We start from the raw sequence: 9,588 nt of genomic DNA on the forward strand, positions 1-9,588 counted from the left end.
GCACTAAGAACCATAAGATACCTGGGAATAAACCTAACCAAAGAGATAAAGGATCTGTACTCGAGGAACTACAGAAAACTCATCAAAGAAATTGAAGAAGACACAAAAAGATGGAAGACCATTCCATTCTCTTGGATCAGAAGAATAAACATTGTTAAAATGTCTATACTGCCTAGAGCAATCTATACTTTTTAGTTTTTTATTTTTTATAAACATATATTTTTATCCCCAGGGGTACAGGTCTGTGAATCGCCAGGTTTACACACTTCACAGCACTCACCAAAGCACATACCCTCCCCAATGTCCATAACCCCACCCCCCTTCTCCCAACCTCCCTCCCCCCAGCAACCCTCAGTTTGTTTTGTGAGATTAAGAGTCACTTATGGTTTGTCTCCCTCTCAATCCCATCTTGTTTCATTGATTCTTCTCCTACCACTTAAGCCCCCATGTTGCATCACCACTTCCTCATATCAGGGAGATCATATGATAGTTGTCTTTCTCTGCTTGACTTATTTCGCTAAGCATGATACGCTCTAGTTCCATCCATGTTGTCGCAAATGGCAAGATTTCATTTCTTTTGATGGCTGCATAGTATTCCATTGTGTATATATACCACATCTTCTTGATCCATTCATCTGTTGATGGACATCTAGGTTCTTTCCATAGTTTGGCTATTGTGGACATTGCTGCTATAAACATTCGGGTGCACATGCCCCTTTGGATCACTACGTTTGTATCTTTAGGGTAAATACCCAGTAGTGCAATTGCTGGGTCATAGGGCAGTTCTATTTTCAACATTTTGAGGAACCTCCATGCTGTTTTCCAGAGTGGCTGCACCAGCTTGCATTCCCACCAACAGTGTAGGAGGGTTCCCCTTTCTCCACATCCTCGCCAGCATCTGTCATTTCCTGACTTGTTGATTTTAGTCATTCTGACTGGTGTGAGGTGATATCTCATTGTGGTTTTGATTTGTATTTCCCTGATGCCAAGTGATATGGAGCACTTTTTCATGTGTCTGTTGGCCATCTGGATGTCTTCTTTGCAGAAATGTCTGTTCATGTCCTCTGCCCATTTCTTGATTGGATTATTTGTTCTTTGGGTGTTGAGTTTGCTAAGTTCTTTATAGATTCTGGACACTAGTCCTTTATCTGATATGTCGTTTGCAAATATCTTCTCCCATTCTGTCAGTTGTCTTTTGATTTTGTTAACTGTTTCCTTTGCTGTGCAAAAGCTTTTGATCTTGATGAAATCCCAATAGTTCATTTTTGCCCTTGCTTCCCTTGCCTTTGGCGTTGTTCCTAGGAAGATGTTGCTGCGGCTGAGGTCGAAGAGGTTGCTGCCTGTGTTCTCCTCAAGGATTTTGATGGATTCCTTTCGCACACTGAGGTCCTGCATCCATTTTGAGTCTATTTTTGTGTGTGGTGTAAGAAAATGGTCCAATTTCATTTTTCTGCATGTGGCTCCAATTTTCCCAGCACCATTTATTGAAGAGGCTGTCTTTTTTCCATTGGACATTCTTTCCCGCTTTGTAGAAGAGAGTTGACTATAGAGTTGAGGGTCTATTTCTGGGCTCTCTCTTCTGTTCCATTGATCTATGTGTCTGTTTTTGTGCCAGTACCATGCTGTCTTGATGATGACAGCTTTGTAATAGAGCTTGAAGTCCGGAATTGTGATGCCACCAACGTTGGCTTTCTTTTTCAATATCCCTTTGGCTATTCGAGGTCTTTTCTGGTTCCATATAAATTTTAGAATTATTTGTTCCATTTCTTTGAAAAAGATGGATGGTACTTTGATAGGAATTGCATTAAATGTGTAGATTGCTTTAGGTAGCATAGACATTTTCACAATATTTATTCTTCCAATCCAGGAGCATGGAACATTTTTCCATTTCTTTGTGTCTTCCTCAATTTCTTTCATGAGTACTTTATACTTTTCTGTGTATAGATTCTGTGCCTCTTTGGTTAGGTTTATTCCTAGGTATCTTATGGTTTTGGGTGCAATTGTAAATGGGATTGACTCCTTAATTTCTCTTTCTTCTGTCTTGCTGTTGGTGTAGAGAAATGCAACTGATTTCTGTGCATTGATTTTATATCCTGACACTTTACTGAATTCCTGTATAAGTTCTAGCAGTTTTGGAGTGGAGTCTTTTGGGTTTTCCACATATAGTATCATATCATCTGCAAAGAGTGATAATTTGACTTCTTCTTTGCCGATTTGGATGCCTTTAATTTCCTTTTGTTGTCTGATTGCTGAGGCTAGGACCTCTAGTACTATGTTGAATAGCAGTGGTGATAATGGACATCCCTGCCGTGTTCCTGACCTTAGTGGAAAAGCTTTCAGTTTTTCTCCATTGAGAATGATATTTGCGGTGGGTTTTTCATAGATGGCTTTGATGATATTGAGGTATGTGCCCTCTATCCCTACACTTTGAAGAGTTTTGATCAGGAAGGGATGCTGTACTTTGTCAAATGCTTTTTCAGCATCTATTGAGAGTATCATATGGTTCTTGTTCTTTCCTTTATTGATGTGTTGTATCACATTGACTGATTTGCAGATGTTGAACCAACCTTGCAGCCCTGGAATAAATCCCACTTGGTCGTGGTGAATAATCTTTTTAATGTACTGTTGAATCCTATTGGCTAGTATTTTGTTGAGTATTTTCGCATCTGTGTTCATCAAGGATATCGGTCTATAGCTCTCTTTTTTGGTGGGATCCTTGTCTGGTTTTGGGATCAAGGTGATGCTGGCCTCATAAAATGAGTTTGGAAGTTTTCCTTCCATTTCTATTTTTTGGAACAGTTTCAGGAGAATAGGAATTAGTTCTTCTTTAAATGTTTGGTAGAATTCCCCCGGGAAGCCGTCTGGCCTGGGCTTTTGTTTGTTTGGAGATTTTTAATGACTGTTTCAATCTTCTTACTGGTTATGGGTCTGTTCAGGCTTTCTATTTCTTCCTGGTTCAGTTGTGGTAGTTTATATGTTTCTAGGAATGCATCCATTTCTTCCAGATTGTCAAATTTATTGGCGTAGAGTTGCTCATAGTATGTTCTTATAATAGTTTGTATTTCTTTGGTGTTAGTTGTGATCTCTCCTCTTTCACTCATGATTTTATTTATTTGGGTCCTTTCTCTTTTCTTTTTGATAAGTCGGGCCAGGGGTTTATCAATTTTATTAATTCTTTCAAAGAACCAGCTCCTACTTTCGTTGATTTGTTCTATTGTTTTTTTGGTTTCTATTTCATTGATTTCTGCTCTGATCTTTATGATTTCTCTTCTCCTGCTGGGCTTAGGGTTTCTTTCTTGTTCTTTCTCCAGCTCCTTTAGGTGTAGGGTTAGGTTGTGTACCTGAGACCTTTCTTGTTTCTTGAGAAAGGCTTGTACCGCTATATATTTTCCTCTCAGGACTGCCTTTGTTGTGTCCCACAGATTTTGAACCATTGTATTTTCATTATCATTTGTTTCCATGATTTTTTTCAATTCTTCTTTAATTTCCCGGTTGGCCCATTCATTCTTTAGAAGGATGCTGTTTAGTCTCCATGTATTTGGGTTCTTTTCAAACTTCCTTTTGTGGTTAAGTTCTAGCTATAGAGCATTGTGGTCTGAGAATATGCAGGGAATGATCCCAATCTTTTGATACCGGTTGAGTCCTGATTTAGGACCGAGGATGTGATCTATTCTGGAGAATGTTCCATGTGCACTAGAGAAGAATGTGTATTCTGTTGCTTTGGGATGAAATGTTCTGAATATATCTGTGATGTCCATCTGGTCCAGTGTGTCATTTAAGGCCTTTATTTCCTTGCTGATCTTTTGCTTGGATGATCTGTCCATTTCAGTGAGGGGAGTGTTAAAGTCCCCTACTATTATTGTATTATTGTTGATGTGTTTCTTTGATTTTGTTATTAATTGGTTTATATAGTTGGCTGCTCCCATGTTGGGGGCATAGATATTTAAAATTGTTAGATCTTCTTGTTGGACAGACCCTTTGAGTATGATATAGTGTCCTTCCTCATCTCTTATTATAGTCTTTGGCTTAAAATCTAATTGATCTGATATAAGGATTGCCACTCCTGCTTTCTTCTGATGTCCATTGGCATGATAAATTCTTTTCCACCCCCTCACTTTAAATCTGGAGGTGTCTTCGGGCTTAAAATGTGTTTCTTGGAGGCAACATATAGATGGGTTTTGTTTTTTTTTATCCATTCTGATACCCTGTGTCTTTTGACAGGGGCATTTAGCCCATTAAAATTGAGAGTAACTATTGAGAGATATGAATTTAGTGCCATTGTATTGCCTGTAAGGTGACTGTTACTGTATATGGTCTCTGTTCCTTTCTGATCTACCACTTGTAGGCTCTCTCTTTGCTTAGAGGACCCCTTTCAATATTTCCTGTAGAGCTGGTTTGGTGTTTGCAAATTCTTTCAGTTTTTGTTTGTCCTGGAAGCTTTTAATCTCTCCTTCTATTTTCAATGATAGCCTAGCTGGATATAGTATTATTGGCTGCATGTTTTTCTCATTTAGTGCTCTGAAAATATCATGCCAGCTCTTTCTGGCCTGCCAGGTCTCTGTGGATAAGTCAGCTGCCAATCTAATATTTTTACCATTGTATGTTACAGACTTCTTTTCCCGGGCTGCTTCCAGGATTTTCTCTTTGTCACTGAGACTTGTACATTTTACTATTAGGTGACAGGGTGTGGGCCTATTTTTATTGATTCTGAGGGGCGTTCTCTGAACCTCCTGAATTTTGATGCTCGTTCCCTTTGCCATATTGCGGAAATTCTCCCCAATAATTCTCTCCAGTATACCTTCTGCTCCCCTCTCTCTTTCTTCTTCTTCTGGAATCCCAATTATTCTAATGTTGTTTTGTCTTATGGTGTCACTTATCTCTCGAATTCTCCCCTCGTGATCCAGTAGCTGTTTGTCCCTCTTTTGCTCAGCTTCTTTATTCTCTGTCATTTGGTCTTCTATATCACTAATTCTTTCTTCTGCCTCATTTATCCTAGCAGTGAGAGCCTCCATTTTTGATTGCACCTCATTAATAGCTTTTTTGATTTCAACTTGGCTAGATTTTAGTTCTTTTATTTCTCCAGAAAGGGCTTTTATATCTCTCGAGAGGGCTTCTCTAATATCTTCCATGCCTTTTTCGAGCCCGGCTAGAACCTTGAGAATTGTCATTCTGAACTCTAGATCTGACATATTACCAATGTCTGTATTGATTTGGTCCCTAGCCTTCGGTACTGCCTCTTGTTCTTTTTTTTGTGTTGAATTTTTCCTTCTTGTCATTTTGTCCAGATAAGAGTAAATGAAGGAGCAAGTAAAATACTAAAAGGGCATCAACAACCCCAGGAAAATATGCTTTAACCAAATTAGAAGAGATCCCAAATCGTGAGGGGGGAGAAAGGGGATAAAAAGAGGTTCAAAAAGGAAGAAAGAAAAAAAAAGAAGAAAAGAATTTAAAAAAAAAGAAAACAAGTAAGAAAAATATATATATTAGATAAACTGGTTAAAAAACGTTAAAAAAGAAAAAGGTAAAAGTTAAAAAAAAATTTTACCAGAAGGCGAGAAAAAAAACAAAAAATGAAAAAGAAAAAAAATTAAATTAACTGCAAGACTAAAAAAAAATCACAGGGAAAAAGCCATGAGTTCCGTGCTTTGATTTCTCATCCTCTGGAATTCTGCTGCTCTCCTTGGTATTGAAACCGCACTCCTTGGTAGGTGAACTAGGTCTCGGCTGGATTTCTTGTTGATATTCTGGGGGAGGGGCCTGGTGTAGTGATTCTCAAGTGTCTTTGCCCCAGGCGGAATTGCACCGCCCTTAGCAGGGGCCGGGGTGAGTAATCCACTCGGGTTTGCTTTCAGGAGCTTTTGTTCCCTGAGCGCTTTCCGTAGAGTTCCAGAGGATGGGAATACAAATGGCGGCCTCCTGGTCTCTGGCCTGGAGGAGCCGAGAGCCCAGGGCCCCACTCCTCAGTGCGCCCTCAGAGAACAGCGCCAGTTACTCCCGTCTGCCTGACCTCCGGCCGCGCTCCGAGCTCATCAAGCCTGCGACCGGTTCAAGGTCACCCCGAGCTGTGAGCTTACTGTTGGCTCTGTCTCTGTAGCCGGCTTTCCCGTTCCAATACCCGCAAGCTCTGCGACACTCAGATACCCCCGATCCTTCTGTGACCCTGCGGGACCTGAGGCCACACTGACCCCGTGTGGGCTTCGCTCTAGTTTAGCCTCTGGAGCGATGTCCCTCAGCGGAACAGACTTTTAAAAGTCCTGATTTTGTGCGCCGTTGCTCCGCCGCTTGCCGGGAGCCGGCCCCTCCCCCCGGGGTCTATCTTCCTGTCGCTTTGGATTCACTTCTCCGCCGGTCCTACCTTTCAGAAAGTGGTTGTTTTTCTGTTTCCAGAATTGCTGTTCTTCTCTTCGATCTGCCGATGGATTTTCAGGTGTTTGCAATCTTTAGATAAGCTATCTAGCTGATCTCCGGCTAGCTGAAGTAGTCTCAGCCTGCTACTTCTCCGCCATCTTGACTCCTCCTCAAATAGTTCTTGATAAAATATCCTCCCTGCCCATCTCCCTGCCCCGGATCTTGTATTGTTTCTTATAAAACTTTGGTCAAGAATAGAAATATATCCAGGCAGATGTATGTGCCATATGAAAGCAAGAACAGTACAGCCAGCTAATGTCTTTGGGTTTTAGAAATAGAAAGCAATTAAAATGTACTCAAAGTTACATTAAGAAAAGCTTTCACAGGGTAATACTGAAACAGTCACAAAGGTTAAGAAAATACTGATAACAAAGTGCAAATGACTACAATGTTAAAATAGACAAAAACTATTATACAAGAGCCTCTTTTTTTATTTTTGAATTTTTTTAATTTATTATTTTTTTTAATTTATCTTTTATTTTAAGCATAACAGTATTCATTATTTTTGCACCACACCCAGTGCTCCATGTAATCCGTGCCCTCTATAATACCCACCACCTGGTACCCTGACCTCCCACCCCCCGCCTCTTCAAAACGCTCAGATTGTTTTTCAGAGTCCATAGTCTCCCATGGTTCACCTCCCCTTCCAATTTCCCCCAACTCCCTTCTCCTCCCTTTCTCCCCATGTCCTCCATGCTATTTGTTACGCTCCACAAATAAGTGAAACCATATGATAATTGACTCTCTCTGCTTGACTTATTTCACTCAGCATAAATCTCTTCCAGTCCCATTCATGTTGCTACAAAAGTTGGGTACACAAGAGCCTCTTTTAAAATAAAAAATAAAGAACACACATGAGTCGAGATCATTTTCCTATTCTACTCATGGATTTTAGTCTTCATATTCATAGGGTTGGTTGTATTGACATCTAGTAGAGTTTCTTATGACATCTGATGAGGCTTCATTCCACCTTCAGAGGATGGTCCTTCCCCAAAGAGCCGCTCAATTTGGGTCACGTCTTGGTCACTGTATGAGTTCAAAGTAGTGCAGTATTGCCATGATGTGCTGAGGCATGAAGATGTAGCCTGTGTACAGGGCCATCCCCATGATCGAAACCAGCACAGAATTGAACACAGTCCTCTCCCAGGGCTCCAGCATGCAGAGCGCCGTGACCAGCAGATACTGGTAGTAGAACCAGGACATTTGCTTGCAGGCCCATGCCAGTGCCATGCCCACCACAGGCCTCCCTCATTGAGGTTGAGCATCAGTCTCTGTATGTCTTTTTTGATAAAATGTCTATCCAGGTCTCTTTTGCCCATTTTTAAATCAGATTGTCTTTTTGGTGTTGAGTTGTAGAAGTTCTTTATATTTTCTGGATATTAACCTCTTATTGGATATATGACTTACAAACATCTTTTTCCATTCAGTAGGTTGACTTTTCATCTTGTTGATGGTTTCCTTTGCTATGCAAAAGCTTTTTATTTGGTGTGGTGCCAATAGTTTATTTTTGTTTTTTTCCCCTTTCTTGAGGAAACACGTCCATAAGTGTGTTGCTAAAATCAATGTCTATTACTGCCTATGTTTTATTTGAGGGGTTTTATGGTTTCAGTTCTCAAATTGAGGTCTTTAGTCCATTTTGAGTTTATTTTGTGTATTATGTTAAAAAATGGTCCAGTTTCAATTTATTTTGCATGTAGCCATCCAGTTTTCCCAATGTCTTTATTTATTGAAAAAATTGCCTTTTCCTCATTATATATTCTTGCCTCCTTTGTTATAGATTAAGTGACAATATAAGTATGGGCTTATCTCCAGATTTTCTCTTTATTTTTTATTTTCAGCAGTTTGCCTATAATTTCCTGAATAGGAATTGAATTGATGAATATTGAAAATTGGACCAGTATGTTCAGATTGTAGATTAAATTTCTTGAATCATTTCTTTTTTTATATGCTCTGTTTGACCTCATATTTTCCCAAATAAAGAAGTCAATGAAGGCCTTGGCAGTGTTGAGATTATATATTTAGAATAAAGAGGTGGGGGAAAAAAGCCATGAGAAAAGATTAAAGAAATATTATATAAGAAACCTGGGAGGAATCATGAAGAGAAAATGCACAGATATCTAACAATAGTTAAATTGATCTTCAAAAAGGTATGTTCACCCCCATGTTCATTGCTTCATTGTTTATAATAGCCAAGATATGCAAACAACCTAGGTGTCCATTGATGGATGAATAAGTAAATTAATAAATTGTGATATATACTATTGAATGTTGTTCAGCCACAAAAAATTATGAAATCTTGCCATTTGCAATAATATGGTTGGGACTTGGGGACATTTTGCTAAGTGAAAGAAGTCAGCCAGAGAAAGAAAAATTCCTATGATTGTTCTTACATGTGGGATCTGGAGACACACACACACACACACACACACACACACATGCTCATAAATATATAGAACAGGTTGGTAGTTGCCAGAGGCAGGGAAAGGGTGGTGGGAAAAATGAGCGATCATTTTTTTAGTTTAAGTAAATTGAATAATTTTTTTAAAAACATTTAAAAGATTTTTTAAAATTACCTTATGATTGAGTAAATCCACTCCTACCTATGTAACCAAATTATTTGAAAGCAGGGACTCAAAAAAGAAGGAGGAGAAAGAAAAAGAGTTCTTAGAAATTAAAATATAAAAGCAGGAGCAAAATAATTCAATAAAAATATTTAAAGATATAATTGAAGAAATCTCTCAGAAAGTATAACAAGTAAACACATAAAAATAGAAGACAAAATTAGAAGATAAAATTCAGGATGTTCAACTCCTGATAAATTAAGTTTTGGAAAGAAAAAACATGGAGAAGGAAATCACCAAAGAAATAATACCCGAAAAGTTCCCTAAATTGAAGGACATAAATTTCACAATTTAAAGAACCCACCAAAAATCTATGTAATAAATGGACTTATATCATCACTGTGCAATTTAAGAATGGTAGTGATAAAGATCAGATCCCAGGATTTCCATGGAAGAAAGAAGAAAAAAAGAAAAAAATACAAGATTTTTTTTTTAAGTTCAGAAATCAGAATAGTGTTGGACTTATCAAAAACAAAATTAGATATCAGAGGATAATGGACAAATGTCCTCAAAATTTTGAAGAAAAATGATTCCAACCTAGAATGGCGTTTCAAGTGAA

General features: G+C 38.7%; 1 protein-coding gene across 1 annotated transcript; it reads right to left on the reverse strand.

The window, feature by feature from the left end:
• Positions 1–7,431: 7,431 nt before the first annotated feature.
• On the reverse strand, positions 7,432–7,641 carry LOC132000722 (serine palmitoyltransferase small subunit A-like). The gene has a single exon (XM_059374429.1). The coding sequence runs from the start codon at positions 7,636–7,638 to the stop codon at positions 7,432–7,434; it is 207 nt and encodes a 68-aa protein (XP_059230412.1). The 5' UTR covers positions 7,639–7,641.
• Between the last annotated feature and the right edge of the window lie 1,947 nt (positions 7,642–9,588).

The sequence above is a fragment of the Mustela nigripes genome, chromosome 14, assembly GCF_022355385.1.
Source record: "Mustela nigripes isolate SB6536 chromosome 14, MUSNIG.SB6536, whole genome shotgun sequence".
NCBI classification, from domain to species: domain Eukaryota; kingdom Metazoa; phylum Chordata; class Mammalia; order Carnivora; family Mustelidae; genus Mustela; species Mustela nigripes.